Below are 18,537 nucleotides of genomic sequence, written 5' to 3' on the forward strand. Positions count from 1 at the left end.
GATTTGTCCTCTCTCCTCACAGAGCTATGACAAAGTGACAGCACATCACGAACTGAAGGCAGCCACGCACATAAACTATAATCACTGCCGAAGGTGTCGGACAGACACTATCAACACATACAGTGAGACAATAAGGAGCTTCTTCTCAGTATGTCTGCAGTTTCTCTTATATTTTCCAATGAAAAGGGTAAATATCCAACACTTGACCTCAAGTTTGGCTCATGGTCTCATTTTGTTCTGCCAAAAGTCCAAAATCTTAACATTTTCAGTTTAGAGTGGCAGATATAATACAGTACATACATAGATATTATTACAGGTGTGTTTTGCTATATTATCAGTCTGCATGGCTGAAACCATAAATGCATGTTTATAAAGGCTGCTATATAAACATATTGGCTGCTTATTTAGACTAGGTCTCCCAATACATCTTTTGGATGCCATGATGTGGAAACCTTCCTTATTATGTCTTTTGTTTAGCTCTTTAATTCATGGAGGAGACCCCTCCAATGGACTGTTGACCACTTATGGGGAGGGCAACTTTATTTATATCTCTGTATGACTCAAAGGTTTTTATAGTGCAAAAATCAAAAGTACAAAGGTCAATAAAGTGTGAAATACTGATGGTTAAGAGTTAGTGCAACGCAAAATATGTTATTATTTCATTTAATTTTGCCTTTAATTTAATTTGGGAATACACTGAGGTAGGTAGAGACCATTGGCTGCCTATATTTAGCAAGTCGCAGGAAAACAAAAACACGATCAAAAAAAGTGCCAAAGAATAGAACAACAAAAGCCACAAAAACATAAAATTAAAATATTTCAGGCAGCACAGATCAGCTACAGGAACATCTGAAGATAAACTGTGACATAATCAAAGATTTAAAGTACCCTAAAGATAAAAGAGGCATATTCTGCAAGTTGTTGGTGTAGCCTATGATAAGAAAAACTGGATCGTCTGAGTTCACAATTGCTGTGTTATAGGAATAGCTGATCTATAGGCTAAAGCATTTGTAATAAATTAATCAATTATTAGCTTTTACACGCTTTGTAGATGGTGTCTTATCAGAAAGTGGTTCCCCTTTAAACATAGGCTATACAATCACGAGCCTAATCCGGCAGCCTGTTGGATTCTTTTGAAGTGGAGGACCTGGATTAGCCTATGTCACTGATTTCATTGGATTTCATTCTATTTTATTTTACTTTATTTATCCAGTGACTTTAATCTGGACTCTGAGGTTTTATAGCCTATAGCTCCAGTCAGCCTTATAACCAAGCGTAATCCGGCAGCCTGTTGGATTCTTTAAAAAAAACCTTTTGAAGTGGAGGACCAGGTTTATGCCACTTTTTTTAATTTTTTATTTTATTTTACTCTATTTTATTTTACTTTATTCATCCAGTGGTGATCTCACTTTAATCTGGACTCTGGGGTTTTACAGCCTATAGCATCGACTACAATCACGAGCATTATCCGACAGCCTGTTGGATTCTTTTCAAAAAAAACCTTTTGAAGTGGAAGACCAGGCTTATGCCACTGATCTTATTTTATTTTACTCTATTTTATTTTTCTTTATTTATCCAGTGATGATCTCACTTTAATTTGGATTCTGAGGTTTTACAGCCTATATAGCTCCAGTCAGCTTTAAGTAGGACCTATATAGGCTACAAGCATGAGTGTAATCCGGCAGCCTGTTGGATTCTTTTTAAAAAACCTTTTAAACTGACTTTATTTGATCTTATTCTAGCTATTTTATTTTACTTTATTCATCCAGTGGTGATCTCACTTTAATCCGGACTCTGAGGTCATAGCCTATAGCTCCAGTCAGCCAACGGGGTTTCTTCCTGTCAAGGTGGTGCACCTGCTCGCATCAGCCCGCCCCCGTGGCCCCCCTCCCCTCCTCTCCTTCCCTCTCCTCCCCTCCCTTCCCTTCCTCTAACTCTCACACCACCCCACCTCCCTTCTCCCTCCTTCCTTCCCTCCCCTCCCCTCCTCTCCCTCCCTCCCCTCCCCTCCCCTCTCCTCCTGCTCGGGGCTTGACTACAGTACCCAAACGGCACCGCGGCACCGCTTGCTCCGCTCCGCTCTCTCTCACGCTCGCCGCTGCGCCAGCCCAGCCAGCCCAGCCAGCCCAGTCCGCCACCTCTCGCTGACTCGCAGAACCAGTTGGTTTGGCCCGGGTTTTTGGTTTGGCACAGCTCAGCTTCTTCTTTTTTTTCTTTTATCCTGCTGCCTTCTCACTTCACTGTGTGTGAGTCTGCGCACGGCGGCTGCTGTTGTTGCTGTTGTGTTGCTGCTGCTGCTGCCGCCTCGGTGTCAACCTACACCGACGAAGAGCAGAAGCAAAAGAAGACATATCCCTCCTCCCCTCTCTTCTGTTAGACGGCCTCCTCCTCCTCTAATTTGCCTTCACTTTCCTCCTCCTCGCCCGGCACCATTGGCTTCTGCGCGGTGCCACTCAGTTTTTTCTTTTTTTTCTTTTTCTTTTCCCAGCCCCGAGTTGAGTTGAGCTGAGCAGCAGCAGCAACAGCTCGGAAACATCTGGCCGCCGCAGCAGCAGAGTGCTACAGACTCCCCGTCCCCCTCTCTCCGCCTTGCCTGCTCTGCTCGCCTCGGCAGCCTGTTATGGAAATTAGTCCAAAGTCAATCTAGTTTTGTCTCGGAAAGGACAAACGGAAGAAGACTAAGAAGCAAAAAAGAAGAGGGAGAAGAACAAGAAGAAGAAGAAGGAGAGGAGAGAGGAGAGAGGACGGGTGGTGGATTTGACTTGACGGAGGAACCGGCGGTGGGGGGAAGAAAGACGTCGGACCTTGTTGTCTGTAAGTGCTGCTTGTTAATACCAGAGTCCGATTAAAAGGAGGCTCAGGGAAGGGAAGAGAGAAGGGGGAAGAGAGGGTGGGTTACGGAGAGAGAAAGAGGGAGAGAGAGGGGGGGGGGAGAAAAAGTAAGCTAAACCTTCCTTAGCATGACTAGTGTGTCCTGTGTGTCCACGCGTTTTAATAGTTGCCATGTTAACGCTTCTGTCCGTTCTGTCCGCGAGGTGTTTTAACCGCTGTTGTCATAGCACCGGGGCCTTCGATACAACAACTGTAAATAAATAGCTTCAATGTTGTCGCCCTCTGTTCGCGTTTACTTTTGTTAGCAGCAGCACAGCCAGCGATCGGGGGCTATACAAGCTAGTAGTAGCTGCGTGGGTCACTGTGTCTTTCTCTTCTTGCGTGTCGGTGTGTGTGATTGTTTGTGGTGGTGGTGTCTTCCGCTTAAGAAATTGATTACACTCCTCTTTTTTGTGTGTAGCCTATGTGTGTGTGTGTCGTTTGTTTCGGACACAGTGAGTCGTCGGACAAGCTCAAGTTGACGTCACTTTGACTTTTATGTTAATTTCATCTCCACCACCACCACCGACAATAACAACAACAACACTATACTACGACACCGGACAATTGTTGATGATTTAATATAGGCTAAGCTGCTTTAAAAAAAAAAAAAAGTTCAACTTCTTGGGGTTTCGCCTGGATTTATAATCAAACTAATCGATTCACATCATCGGTTAGTGGTTCGTGAGACGTGTAGCATAGCCTATAACGTTACTATTTCACGTGAAACACACAGGTAAGTTAGCCTCTAAACAACTACTGTACAACAAAATGTCTCACACAGGTGAACAGAAAATGAAATAGCCTAGTAGTAGTGCATCACCAGTGTCGAGCAGCGACCTCAGTAATAAATGATGCAAACTGAAACTCCAGTTGTGAAGTTAATCTAAGTTAAAGTTGGATCATTTTAAAGCAGGGTTTATTGATATTATTAGCCTATAATTTTTTTATTAAAGATTACAGAGGTTGAAATGAAGCAGAATGAACACATCCAAAGTAAATTTTATAATCAGTATAGAGCAAAAATGATGGCAAGATTACGAACAAATGTTTGTAATTAACTTATAAATGTTATAAATTGATAAAACGCTAACTACTTTACTTGTCTATATTATTACCATTCCGTCAACACAGTGCTATAAATGTGCTGTATACGTGCTTGAAACTTTATTTAAAGGGTTAAACAACCAGCCGACACTTTCAAGTAAATGTAGTTTGGTTTCTGCACTAGCCTGTAGTTTTTTTGTGTGTGTTTTTTTTAACATATCAAATAGCTGGGAATTCACGCGCTCCTGACGTGCACGCTTTCAACCAAAACGAAAGCGAAATAATGCAGTTGTAAGAAGTTTCTCCCCGGATTATTAAAGGCTTGTATAGCTTTTGTTTAGGATTTGCACTCATTAGTTTCTTTCTTTCTGACTTGTTCCCATTGTCTCCTCATTTCATTTTTTTTTGTTCCTGTCAGTTGTCCGAAGGGTTAACCCCCCCCTTCTCTCCAAAAAAAAGGAAGGAGGGGTGAACGATAGATGAATGAATGAATGAGTGAGTGAGTGAGTGAATGCAAGAAGAGGCAGCGGCGCTGAACCGTAAAGAAGTGGAAAACAATATCAGCTGCGTATGTCTGTCAGTTGCAAATGTGCTGTGTTGGCCTTTGTTTATGGTCACTGGAAGGAGACCGAGAGACAGAGGAGGCTTTAAACATTTCACAACACCAGAAAGAAAAGTTTTTTTTTGTTTTTTTTTAACAACCAGAACCTCTGTTTAGTATTTTTGTGTAAACTTTCCCTTGTTTTTTGTTTGTTTGTTTTGTTTTTGGGTTGGAGTGGGTGGTTGTGGTTGCATGATCCTTTCTGATTCTCCAAAAAATATATATATATATATAAGAAATGAAGAAGGAAAAAAAAAAAAAAAATCAGCATCCCACTGCATTTAACAGGGCTGTGTGTTTTTTTTTCCCAGAGAGAGAGAGAGGGGGGAGAAAAAAGAGGGGGGAGAAAGAGAGAAAGAGAGACAAAGTTGCGTGGTGTTGGTAGAATGAAAGAGGAGTCTGGTGGCAGGAGTGTAGAGGAGGCAGCATATGGCTGTAGAAAGAGCACAGCTGGAGGTAGCATCTCCATCTGAGGATGATGTCAGAGCAGCTGACAGGCTGCCATCCACCCCACCTCCTCCTCCTCCTCCTCCTCCTCCTCCTCCTCCTCCTCCATCCCTCCACCGCCTCCACCCCTCCCCAGTCCTTTATTGTGAGTCTCAGCGGCAGCCTGGGAGAGTTAGTGCTGTGTATGTGTGTATGTGTGTGTGTGTGTGTGTGTGTGTTTGTGGCTGCCGATCAGCGCCAGTTAGGAGGAGGAGGGAGGGAGGGAGGGAGGGAGGGAGGAGGAGGGAGGTGGTATCTCGTTCCCCCTCCAACATCTCCTCCACTTTGCATCTGTCCCTCGCAGTTTGAACAGCGTGTTTTTTTTTTTTTTTTGCTTTGCCTGCCTGCCTGCCTGCCTGCCTCCCTCTTCTTCTTCTTCTTCTTCTTCTTCTTCTCCTCTCCTCTTCTACCCACTCATTGATTCAGAGAGAGAGAGAGCGAGAGAGAGAGAGCGAGGAAGAGAAAAAACAAGAAAAGAAGAGAGGGAGTGAGAGAGAGAGAGAGGGAGAGGGAGAGAGATACACAGATCCTTTCTCAGCCAGAGCCACAGAGAGCCCAGCTATTCTGCTACAGTGGAGTTAATCAAGTTGATGCATACTGCTGCAGGTACCGTTCTCTCTCTATGTTTGTGTGTGCGTTTATGTATGTTTGTGTGTCTGTTTGTGTGTGTGCATGAGACAAGACTGAGTAGAGTTGGAGAGTCCGGGGTATAGTATAGTAGAGTAGTTATTTTATTTTGTTTTTGTTGTTGTGGGGATCTCCGCCGGTGTGTGTCAGAGAGTCAGTCAGTGTATGTGTTTGTGTGTTTGTGTGTGAGCGCTGCTTGCTTGCTGCTGCTGTGTGAGTGCCTGAGTAGTAAACTCGTGTCGGTGCTGCTGCTGCTGCTGCTGCTGCTGCCTGTCTGAGGGGTAATTGCTGTCCGGGAAACAACACTCTGCTGTGTTTTCTTTAAGTTTTGTAGAGAGCTGCATTTAAAAAAAAAAAAAAACTCAGCTGTCTGTCGCTCTTCTTCTTTTCTGCCCGTGCTGCTGTCAGGATTTTTTAGTTTGGATCATTGCTAATTGAAACTTTTCTTCATCATTTCATAATTTCATTTAGTTCATTCTTTTAAAAAAAAAATATTCAAAGTAGTGCTTTTTTTCTTGCTAAACATTAATTAAAAAACAGATTTAGTCATTTTAATGTGTGTCAAATTTGCTCACAGAGAAGATAAACCCATTTTTCACTTAGATAAATAACCAAAAAAAACTGAGCAGTTGTTTAATCCTCACCATCTAACCCGATTTTTTTCTTTCAGTTCAGTCCAACTTGTTGTAAAAAATCACTTGAAAGCATGTGCGGTCTCCTCTACCCACTTTTTTTTCTCTTTTTTTTTTTTTCTTTCCACCACCTCCTGTCGGCTGGAGTAGAGGAGACTAATTTAGAAGTTGCAGATTTGAGCTGCCTGAATTGGCTAGACAGCTGTAATCGCACTCCCTCCTAGTCTTAATCTCTTTATCTGGCTAGCAGCTGCCATATGGCCCCCGTCAGCTGGATCAGATGTGGGTAAAGCCTCTCCCTCCCCGGCCGTCCCAGCCTCTCCCTCTCTCCCTCACCCTCTCTCCCTCTCTCTGTGTGTCTCTCCTTCTTTCTCAGACCCCTGCCTGGGCTGGGTGACGGCCGTCGGAGGGGCCGGTTGGGTGGGTGGGTCGGTGGGTGGGTTGGGTAGGTGGGTGACGGCCGGCTGCTGCTGCTGCTGCCACCGCCACCACCACCACTGCCGCCGACGGCTCCCTCCCCACCGCCACTGCCGCCGCCGCCGTCTTTATTTTTAGCCATCTTTAAGGATTAGGATTGATGCTGTGACGAGCAGGGCACTTACAGTGATTGTATTGTAAATCTTCTCTTCTGGGTGGTGGTGGTGGTGAGGGGTGAAGGGGTGAAGAGAGGGGGTGGGGGGGTTTGAGGAGGAAGAGGGCAGTTTTCTACGGTGGGGCGGATGTGCAGGGGTGTGTTTTTTCTTTCCTTGTAAGACTCAGAACGAGGCATGTGAGTGACGGATGGTGTGTGTGTGTGTGTGTGGGGAAGGAGGAGGTTTGGCTGGACAGAAGAGTGGGGGGTGGGAGGGAGGGAGGGAGGGAGGGAGTGGTGTTGGTGTTGGTGAGGGGTGGGGGTGTGGAGAGGTGGGAGGTGGTACACCCTTGTCCCCGTAAGCCCCCTCATTAAAAGCAGTCTGTACGAGCTGTAGGGCGACACACACACACACACACACATACACACTGACTGACTGACACACACACACAGCTTCACACACGCTGACATTCTTGGTTTAGCTTCATTCAAATGAGGTGATTTAACTGCTTTGGTTAACACAGTGCAGAGCGGGACCCATGTATTTTCTCAGGCAGGACAAATCGACTTGGTTAACAGGTGGGACTTAATGATTTTACAGATTTCATTCTCGTTATCGGCGGCTGCCATCTGAAATTTTGCCTAATTAGTTGTTCATTTTTTAATCGAATAGATCCGTTTCTCGCTTTCCCCTCTCTCCTTCTCGCTCTCTTTCTCTTTTAGCTGCTACACCTGATGATCATTGCTTTGCTGCAAGTTTTTCTGTCTTGTTTCCTTCTTCTCCCACTGGTCTAATCTTACACCTAAAGCCGGTGCTCGCAGGTTAAACAAGGGACAAGCTGTTTTGTTTTCAACAGTGCTATTTCAATTGGGCAGTTTTCCTGCTCGACTTAGCCTGTGGAGGTGGTTGGTAGGTAGGCTGGTACTAAGTGTGTGTGTGTGTATGTGTATGTGTGTTGTGTGTGTATGTGTGTTGTGTGTACGTGAGGACAGTGTGTGCAGCTGAAAGCCGGTTACCTAAAAGGGCTGTGCCAGGCCAGGCCAAAGTGGGTTAATAAAAATAACCAGCGTAGGAGCAGCGACAATCCAGGAGTGCAGGCAGAGGAGTTAGAGAGATACAGAGAGAGAGAGAGAGAGAGAGAACGGAGAGACAGAGTGGAAGAATCTGTCGCTGGTGGTTTTTACGATCACTGGTTAAGTCTTTATCTGGGTAAAAAAAAGAAAAAAAATGCAACAGTGATCACTTTTTAAATTCAGTTTTTAATTGTTGTCATCGTCATTTTCTTCATTTGACTCCTTTTATTTCTATTCATCTTAAATCGAGTCAATAAGGAGAGAAATTAAATGAAGATGTTGCGTCTTTGTATGAAGGAATGTGTGCACGACTTCCCAGTTACCTGCTGCTGGGCGGTTGTTGAATTAGAGCGGAAATATTTCATGTTGACGTGATGTGATTAACGAGTTAAAGAAAAAAAAATCATTACACATATAAACTGGTTTTAAATAGGCTATATATGGTGCGTCTTCTGTTGAGTTTTTTATTTTATTTTAATCGACTTATTTTGCGTTTTAAAGTGTTTATTAATGTGCCTTCTCTTTGCGTTTCTGTTTTTACCAACCGGCTTTCTTCTGATGCGATTCTTTTCTTTCTTTTCTTTTTTTTTCCTTTTTTGTTTTAATTGGCAATACAGGGTGATTTTGTTTGCAGAAATTGTGTGAACACAAACGCCAAAGTGATAAAAAACAATGTGATCTCAACGCTTGAATTATAACTCAGACAGAGAACCTCTCTGTTTTTAATGTCTGTCAGTTTTTTTGCTTTTCATCCTACAAGTCTGTTTTTTTCTTGTGTATTTAGCTTCATTTTATTTAACAGGTTTTTTTTAATCCTTAGAAAACGTATTCATCATAGACACTGACACTTTAACGAGACCTAACTTTGACTCTGCATCTGTGTTTGTGTTTGGCTGCAGGTTATGAGGACGGCAGGATGGAGTTCCCAGACCACAGCAGACATTTACTCCAGTGTCTGAGTGAACAGCGGCACCAGGGCTTCCTGTGTGACTCTACGGTGCTGGTGGGCGATGCCCAGTTCCGCGCCCACCGTGCGGTGTTGGCGTCCTGCAGCATGTACTTTCACCTCTTCTACAAGGACCAGTTGGACAAGAGAGATGTGGTGCATCTCAACAGCGACATTGTCACGGCGCCGGCCTTTTCCCTGCTCCTGGAGTTCATGTACGAGGGCAAGCTGCAGTTCCAGGACCTTCCCGTGGAGGACGTGCTGGCCGCGGCCAGCTACTTGCACATGTATGACATTGTCAAGGTGTGTAAGAAGCGTTTGAAGCAGAAGGCCACGGCCGAGGCCGACAGCACGCGCAGAGAGGACGACGGCGGCTCCAGCTGCTCCGACAAGGCCGACAGCCTATCGGACGGCCGGCCCGCCACCGCCGACCTGCTGCACAGTGACGAAGAGGAGGAGGTGAAGGCCGAGGGCGGGCCGCTGTGGATGAGGCTGCCGTCCGCAGACAGACCGGGGACGCCGGCCATGGCGACGACCAGCCCGGGGCACGGCGAGGCGGAGACGCAGACCGGGGACGGGCTGGGGGAGGGGGCCAAGCTGCTGTCCCCGGCCGGCAGCCCCACCAGCTCCACCGGATCGCTGTCGCAGCGGTCCCACCGCTCCGTGAGCTCTCGCGGCGGGCACCGGGGTCGGAGGGTGTCGAACGACGCGGCCGACTGCGTCCTGGACCTGTCGGTCAAGCCCATCGCCGGTAGCAACCACAGCAACAACCACCACCACCACCAGTCGTACTTCAGCGGAGCGGCGACGCCAGACAGCCTCCAGAGCCCGCTGGCCGTGAGGGTGAAGGTGGAGCGGGGCGTGGCCTCCGACGAGGAAGAGGAGCTGGGAGGCGGCGACTACGACATGGAGCACAGCGGCCTCACCAAGGCGACGGTTCCCAGCGCCAACGGCGGCCTGACCCACCACGGGGTCGGGGGCCCTCTGTCGGCCCAGCGGCGGCTCGGCCTGGAAGCGCACCTGTCGGCCCTGCGAGAGGCCTCGCTGGCCTCCGAGCTGGAGCGGGACGAGAAGCCTCCGACCGCGGCGGACGACGAGGACATACTGGGCGGCGAGAACGAGCGCGCCCAGGCGGAGGCGGCGAGCATGGATAACTCCCTGCTGCCCTACGTCTCCAACATGCTGTCGGCGCAGCACACCCAGATCTTCATGTGCCCGCTGTGCAACAAGGTTTTCCCCTCGCCGCACATCCTGCAGCTCCACCTCAGCTCCCACTTCCGGGAGCAGGAGGGCATCCGCTCGAAGCCCGCCGGTGACGTCAACGTGCCCACCTGCACCATCTGCAGCAAGACCTTCTCCTGCATGTACACGCTGAAGCGCCACGAGCGGACACACTCTGGCGAGAAACCCTACACCTGCACCACATGCGGCAAGAGCTTCCAGTACTCACACAACCTCAGCCGCCACGCGGTGGTGCACACGCGCGAGAAGCCGCACGCTTGCAAGTGGTGCGAGCGGCGCTTCACGCAGTCCGGGGACCTCTACCGACACATCCGCAAGTTCCATTGTGAACTGGTCAACTCGCTGTCAGTGAAGAGCGAACCGCTGGCGCTGCCCAATGTCAGGGATTGGGCGATCGAGGACAGCTCCCAGGAACTGTGGAAGTAGAAACAGTAGAAACTGCTGCGTTCGATGAAAAGAGGGGGAGAAGGAGCGGGAGACAGGAGGAGAGACACGGGGGGAGGAGGTGGAGGAGGGAGGTGGCAAAGTTTGATATTCGGGGTTTAAGTGAGTCATGTTCTTGTGTGTCGCAAAATCTCATTCAATTGCACTTTAATAGCACATGAAAATGTTACTACTGAGTTTTTTTTGTTGTTGTTCTTGTTGTTGTTTGGGGTAATTTTTTTGTTTTTATTCTAGTTTTATTCTGAACTCTCATTTTTATTTGGCGTTAAGTTCTGTTTGGTGGTTTTTCATTGCGTCTTGTAAGGACATGATGGGTCCCAGTGAGAATGTCTTTCTGCCTTTCTGAAGAGTTTTCACTCCCGTTTGTGTTTCATCTCAGACTTAAAAAAAAAAAAACACACACTCCACCGCCGGCCAGCGTGTCGGTCCCAGTCCCACAGACAGACAGACAGACGGCAACAAACACCACTGCAGGAGTTCAGGTCGAACACACTGAAGTGAAACAAACAAAAAGAAAAAAAACACAAAAAAAAAGCATTACAACAATACACTAAACGGGTACTGTGATCACCACAAGTCGATACCGCCACACACACACACACACATACAGTTTGAAGAAGTGTGTGCGTGCGTGGGAGCGTGCGTGTGCGTGCGTGCAATACTGCACTACTCTGGCAAAAATTTCACCTGACGTGCGCGAGTGTGTATGAGTGAGTTTTTTTTTTTTTTTGTGTAGTGTGTGTATTAATTTTATTTCCTACTGGCATGGAGGTGTCGTTGGCGAAGCGCTCCCCGCTTCTCTTGTTAAGCTCTTTGGTGTTTGTGTGTGTTGAGGGGAAAAGCTGACTGACTGACAGACAAACTGATGGCACTCATGCAATGCACAGCCTCCTTTTTTCACTTCCAATCAATTTGAAGTATTTTCTAAAAATGAAAAGACCTTTACAAATTATTATTATAATTATTATTATTATTATTGTTATTAATAGAATTTTTTCTTAAATCTAGCTGGCAGTCTTTAAAACATCTCTTGTTGAAAAGGTATTTAATTTAAGGTTGTTGTATATTGTTCTGCTATAGTTTTAAAACTTTAATCCTTTACCATTTTTTAAATTAATGACTATTATTATTATTATTATTATTATTATTATTTTGTTACTTTTTTTGTAATGGGACCTGCTGTTGTTGCATGACGTCCAAACCTGTATATTTTAAAATAAAATGTGAATTTGCTGTATTACTGTACACATTGTAATTGATCAAATATTTGACAATGGGCTTTCCTTTTTTTCTTTTCTTTGTGAATACTACTCCAGGGTGCAGTCTGTTGAAAAACTGAATATTATTCTCGCGACTGTGGAAAAAAATGCATGAAAATTTGATTTTGTCTTAAAAAAAAAACCTTTAAGTTGTGGTTTTTTTTGCATCAGGGGGGAAAATGTTTGAACGTAACACTTTTGACAGTGAAAAGTTGGATTTTTTAATTTTATTTTTTACAATTTTTTTCCCCCCTACTCGTTGTTGTAGGTCTGTCGCTGGGCTCCGAGAAGAATGTTACCGAATGTGTTTTTCCGTCGGATGTTGAAGCGAAACGATGAAGCATTTGAAGCCTGTGTCTATATGCACTGATCTCTCTGCTGTGTGTGTGTGCGTGTGTGTGTATGAGTGTGTGACTTGGTTATTACCAGTCAATTTAACCTACTGAAGACCTACGTCCACCCAGCACTTCCTCCTCCTCCTCCTCCTCCTCCTCCTCAGGCGTTACATTTCTCCACTGCTGCATGTTTGTTTTCCACCTCTCACGTCTCTGTCCTCTCCAGCTCTAAGACGCGGTCGAGCCATTTCTTAATTACGTCTGCTCACTGGGCACTTACTTCAGGGCTGCTGGGCGCAGTTTTGTGGTTCTGGCTCGGCTACAGGGTGAAGGATACAGAGAGAGAGGAAGAGGAGAAGCTGAAACCGAGCTGTCCTGCTGAAAGTTGAAGGGTCAGATATCTTTGTCACACTGTTGCATCACATCGGGCCGTGCCGTGCCGTGCCGAGCGAGGGCCGTGCTGCTGATTCAGTACAGTAAACCATCCGGCCCGGCGCAGTGTCGTCCCGATGAGATGTGTGAGTGTTTGTGTGTGTGTGAGTGTGTGTTTTCCACTTCTAACGTAACCCTTACTTTGAGATAGATGGGATTGGCATGGCCTGAATGCACCTTTTTAAGCTAAAAAGACGTGAAATCAAGATTTTTGCTGAAAAGATGCCTTTATTAAAAGAACATTTCTGACGCTATGGAAGTATTTGATACTGTAGAGCATTGAGAAATAGTTGTTTAAAAAAAAAAACGTGTATAAATTCAAGGAATTTATCAGAAAATGATGTCTTATTATATTTTGCTCATGTGATTGGGAAAACTCCTTTTTTATTTTCTATGTGAATGTTATGTTTGGGGTTCGGGGAGCTACATCATCATCGGTTTAATATTTTTTCACTTCTTTTTTTTTTTTTCTGCTGTACCCGAATTTTTATTTTTGTGATATTCAAAATAATGGTCAAGCGTTTATACAATCCAAACATATTCAACGTAGAGATACTGAAAAAGTGAAAGCTCCACATTTCCCCTCACTCAGACATCTGTGTGCATGTGTGTACAAGTGTGTGTGTGTGTGTGTGTGTGTGTGTGTGTGTGTGTGCCCCCACTGATATGCATGTGGTGGGTGAGGTGGCTGTATGTGCCTCCCTGTCATCTGGTGGCACCTACAGGCTTTGCCAGTGCAACAGTGTGGGTGACATTGCGGCAGTTTGCACCGCATCGTCTCGTCTCTCTTTCTCTTTCTCTCTCTCTGTTTTTTTTTTTTTTTTCCTCTTTCCCTCGAAACGTTATTTCTTCACTGGCAGCATCTCTGCATATGGGCTCACTCCATCCTGCTGTTGTTTTCATCATTACTGCTGTTTTTCTCTTCCGTTCTGTTCCTCTGGTTGTACTTGACCGCCTTAAACTGCTGTAGTCCGGGCTGTTTTTTTTTTTTTTAGATTTTATTTTATTCTATTATTTTATTTCCTAATGTGTGAGTGAAGGGTGGAGTTGTGGGAGTGATGTCATCCTGCTCACGACGCTGTGAAGTAACCACCCTGATGAGACATCTTCATTTTTTTTTTTTTTTTGCTGTGCTTACTTGAAAACAAAGGGGGGGGAGGGGGATCTTGTTTCTTTCTTTTTTTAAATCAAGGTATAAAAATAAAATGTTCAAATGTCATAGACAGTTTATGGAAAGACAGATGTGGGTGGGTTGGGTTGGATGGGAGGGGTTGGAGGGGTGGGGGGGCGGGGGGCGGGGGGCGTGAAATGACTGAGTCTGTTTTAAAAAAGGACAATCACTGTCTGGGATTAAAAAAAACAACAAAAAACAAAAACAAGCAGATTTTGATTGAGATATATTTGCTCCCTTTGTGAGATTAAAAAAAAAATCTTTGCTTTTTTTTCTTTTTCTTTTTTCAGATTTAGTCATTTTTAGCTTTGACAATCATAGTTGGGTTGGATTTTTTATTTTTTGTTTGTTTTGTTTTTGTTTTGTTTTCTCAAGGGGAGTAAATTCTAATTGTGTTTAGTTTTGTAATTTTTTGGTGTGCTGTTGTTGACATTTTTAAATTGTGTGCAAACTGCAATAAATTATAAGAATCTTGAAGTTCAACCTTTTGCTTCGGCTTCTCTTCCTTCATTCACTCACACTGCTCTTCAAATCTCATTTTAACACTCACACAGACTCACACACACACGTCCACATAGTTACAGGTTGCTGTGCAGGAGGTCTTCGCATCCTGCTCCTCTCCGACTTGTGATGTGGGTGGAAGGAGGAAGTACATGCATGTGTGTGTGTGTGTGTGTGTGTGTGTGACAAGCTGTACAGCCAGCTTGCTTGGACACAGCATTACGGACTGTGTATTTGCAGTGTGTGTGTGTGTGTGTGTTTCACTGTATTCACTCCTGATATATCAGCCTTCCTGGATGAAGTGTGGGCTGCATCTGAGAAGAAAATGTGCAGCAGCTTGTAGGGATCCAAACCCCCAGCAACACACACACACACACTAATACACACACATACACACTTGCACGCTCCTTCTAAAGCTCCTCAAGTGCAGTTTTCCAGTAAAGAAATCAGCTTTAGCTAATGTCTTGCTGCTCAGTAAAACCTGCTCTTACAGATGCATTAAAAGCCCCTGCACTCAGAGGCCAAGGAGCAGCGCTCATTAGACCACAGATGGTCTCTTCAGTAAGCCCCCCAACGCACACTCACGCGATAAGCTCACTCCTAATCTTTATGACATTGTCCTCTGTCTGATGAATGCCTAATATCGCTTCAAGAAACTTACAAAAGAGTTTACAGTTCAAACATTTTTGCAGACGTTTTAATCTATAAACCTCACATATACATGTTTATTTAACTGGATGAGGTTTAAGCTGCATTTTAAATACAGTATATTCTTCTTATTATTGTTATTAATTATGTTTTAAAGTTTTCGGAGGTGTTTCCTTTTTTAAATAAAACTGTCCAAACTGTGTAACAAGTCGTTGTTTGTGAAGTAGCTGCTCTCACGCAGCAGACAGCAGACAGCAGACATTATGATAACTGCTGTAAGAAGATGCAGCAACTCCTCTCCTTTGGTTATGCGCTGCCTGGTGATCATTAATTGCAATCTGCAGCGTTGTAAGTGAACATCTGCTTGTAGACAACTGCTCTCTCTCTCTCTTTGCAGGGAGGCCGTGCGAGGTTTGCTGTGAATGTAGGTCATTAATTTGTTTCTGTCCTTTGTTTACTTAAGGAAGGGGGACAAAGGGGCAGCTGCAGAACCATTTGGCTGTGCCCAAGGCGGGCCAGCTCAACATGTTGGGAGGCTGAGACCAGCTTGGGCTCCTGTCTGGGGCCCGGGCCCCTGCACGCCGCCGCCGCTGCTGCTTTCGCGTGAGGGAGCGGCCTCTGCCAAGCTGCCAATGGAGGGCTCTCGTCGTACCAGAGGAGGAGGAGGAGGAGGAGGAGGAGGAGGTGGTGATGGGGGGAAGCAGAGATAAAGAGAAAAGTGTCATGTGGACTCGAAAGCGTCCTGATGTTTGACTGTTGTGTCTTGTTTTGTTTTTTTTAAAGCAGCATCCAGTTCGTCTTTCTCTCTCTTAACTGACATCTGCAGGTTTGGCCGAGGAAGCGTTTCTCCATAACTTTGTTGCAGCTTCCAAAAAATCAGCTCAAGACAGATGTTTCCAAATAAAAAGAGAGTTTTTAAAAAGAAACCCCGGACACATGTTCATGTGTTCAAACCTCTTGTGATGTGTGTATCTGTGGAATACCTGTTCGACTGGATTTTCCTGCACATAAAAAAAATAAATAATAAAACTGGTTAAATGTACAGTAAGAACAAAGCTCCATCACAAAAAAAAACAGGATTCCAGCTTTTAGCCTTGACAAGACAAGCCTCTCTCTCTCTCTCTCTCTGTCTCTCTCTCTCCACAAAGCGTTTCATTCAAAGCCTCCACCGCACTATTGGGCAGAAAAGCCTCCTGTATCCTTTTCATGTCTGAGACTTGTTGATTCTCTGTGAAAAAGGAAACGCTCCCAGGCCAGGTCTAGCCGCGGAAGAATTGACGGAGAGAGAAAGAGGAAAGCAGGGACAGACATGTGTGTGTGTGTGTGTGTGTGTGTGTGTGTGTGTGCGCAAGTGATCGAGGATTGTCTTCATATTTAAAAGAGCCCCTTTGTCAGGCACTCAGCACAGCAGGACAGAAGGCAAGCAACAAGCGGCCCGCCTGCAAGCAGACAATACAGTGGCACTACACTGGCTGGGGAGGGAGGGAGGGTGAGGATAGGGGGGTTGGGGGGGGCAAAAAGAGGGGGTGAAGGGGGGAGGGAGGGTATTTTTTTGGGAAAATCGGGAGGCACAGTGTCCCAGCAAGCCATCCATCCATCCAGCCACCCACCCTCCTCCCTCCTCCTCCCTCCCTTCGCTGAAAACAAAAGACGACACAACTCGAACTTGAATATCTGTGTGTCTCTGTAGAGAGGGGGGCCCCCCAAATACTACTTACTACCCCCCCCTTACCCCTTACTCATCTGCAGCCCCCGTCTCACCCCCTAATACAACCCCTCCTCTTGCACATGCAGACAATATATCTACATATAAAACTCAGACACGGGTGCAATCCAGCAGCAGTAGCGGCAGTGGCAGCAATGCACACAGTTGCAAGAGCACATCGTGTGGTTGCACACACACACACACACACACACACACACACACACACATGGAGAACACAGATTTATATAACCTGTGATCTATTGTGCACGCACACACACACACACACACACACACACAGACACACACAAACACAAAGGCCTCCAGCTGGTCTGTCTTTAGGGCTGGGCTGCGATGGGATTGAACAGTACTTGTCCTTTGTGTGATTCTTGTATGGAAGGAGAAGAGCAGCCACGAACTCTCCACATACGTGAGAGAGCAAAAAGAAAAAAAAAATACAGAAAAGAAGGGGAGGGAGGAGAAAAAAAAGAGGAGAGAAAGGGATTTCAGAATTAGAGGGATGTGTTTGAAGATGATGTGTCTGGTATAAACAGCCTCGCTGACGGGGATTCAAAGTGAGAATGAAAAGTGTTGCAGAGAGAAAACAAAACCTCCTCTTCCCTGCACACTTCTGCCATCCTCCTCTCCCAGCTGTGTGTGTGTGCGTCTGCCAGATAAGGGGCATTTACCAGGGCGTGTTCGGGGTGTTGTTGGAAACTGCTGGCACCGGGACTCATATGCACAACTCAGCACTTTATCATCGCCATGGTGACCTGACAGGGTCATGCAGGGAGGGGTCCTTTAGTGTCACTAACTCAACCTGCCGGGGCTGCTGCTGCTGCTGCTGCTGCTGCTGCTGCTGCTGCTGCTGCTGCTGCTGCTGGGTGGATGTTAACTGTGTTACTGCTGCATGTGTGTGTGTGTGTGTGTGTGTGTCGGACATCTGCTGCACCTGCCTGCTGAGATGTACACATGTGTAAGCATCACACAAACACACACACCTATACACATACACAAGCAAGCAGCAGTCAGCCAGCTGTAATGTTGTGGAAGAGTGAAGTTCATTCGCGCCGTCACGTCTTTCCTCCTGCTGAACCACAGTGGAGACATGATGAAAGACACACACACACACACACACAACTACACACACCTACAAAGACACACACACACACTCATGCACGCACATTGTATCCTGGGTGATAGCTCATATCCCTGTTGACATGTGCTGCATCTTCTTACTATGAAGTAAAACTAATAATAAAAGTCACAGATGCGTTCACTGTCAAGCTGCAAAACATTTTCAAATCAGCTGCATGTGTCTTATAAAATAAACTTTTCACTCAATAGACGTTAAAAATCAGATTTGAAACTTTGAAATCAAACATTAGAGGTTTTTCCTGACCCAGTTAGACCAGTTGACCGACATGTCAGTCGTTTAGCTGGCTGTAATCGAACGTGAGATGAGAGGTGAAGGTGAGCGGGCAAACGCCGTGGTGCGATATACGACACAGCGAGACACGATATGGTGCAACTGGTGATGACACTGTTTGACTGATGGATGTGCACTGTGTTGGTCTGTGCACATTAATTATATTGTGTGCAGCAGCAAGTGTTAATTTATTCCAGGTTGTGGCCTTTGTAACATCTGGATAGAGACAAGAGAAGACAACAAGTCCTTCAGACTGATTCTACCTCATGTACTCCTCCTTTTCTGTATGTATCATTATTATATTAACAATATGGAGGAATAAAGGAATACAAATTGACACAATACAATATGAGATGGTACATTATAGGTACATACAGAATATTATTATATACAGTGGCATGCAAAAGTTTGGGCACCCCTGGTCAAAATGTCTGTTAATGTGAACAGTTCAGCAAGTGGAAGATGAAATCATCTCCTAAAAGCATAAAGTTAGGCAAGAAACACTTTTGCAATATTTTA

At 45.5% G+C, this 18,537-nt stretch overlaps 1 protein-coding gene across 3 annotated transcripts; it reads left to right on the forward strand.

Moving 5' to 3' along the window:
* The first annotated feature begins 2,645 nt into the window (after nt 1-2,645).
* zbtb18 (zinc finger and BTB domain containing 18) lies at nt 2,646-14,221 on the forward strand. 3 transcript variants are annotated; one of them, XM_085799630.1, is made up of 2 exons: nt 2,646-2,814; nt 8,809-10,706. In XM_085799630.1, exon 2 carries the CDS (start codon nt 8,826-8,828, stop codon nt 10,521-10,523), a length of 1,698 nt encoding a protein of 565 aa, XP_085655756.1. In that variant the 5' UTR covers nt 2,646-2,814; nt 8,809-8,825; the 3' UTR covers nt 10,524-10,706. The 3 variants fall into 3 exon arrangements, with proteins under 3 accessions (XP_085655756.1, XP_085655755.1, XP_085655754.1); XM_085799629.1 differs by lacking the exon at nt 2,646-2,814 and adding an exon at nt 5,389-5,611 and having other exon boundaries at nt 8,809-14,221; XM_085799628.1 differs by lacking the exon at nt 2,646-2,814 and adding an exon at nt 7,236-7,414 and having other exon boundaries at nt 8,809-10,707.
* The last annotated feature ends 4,316 nt before the right edge of the window (nt 14,222-18,537 follow it).

The sequence above is a fragment of the Trachurus japonicus genome, chromosome 15 (assembly GCF_045865225.1).
Source record: "Trachurus japonicus isolate A0001 chromosome 15, Traja_1.0".
NCBI lineage: Eukaryota > Metazoa > Chordata > Actinopteri > Carangiformes > Carangidae > Trachurus > Trachurus japonicus.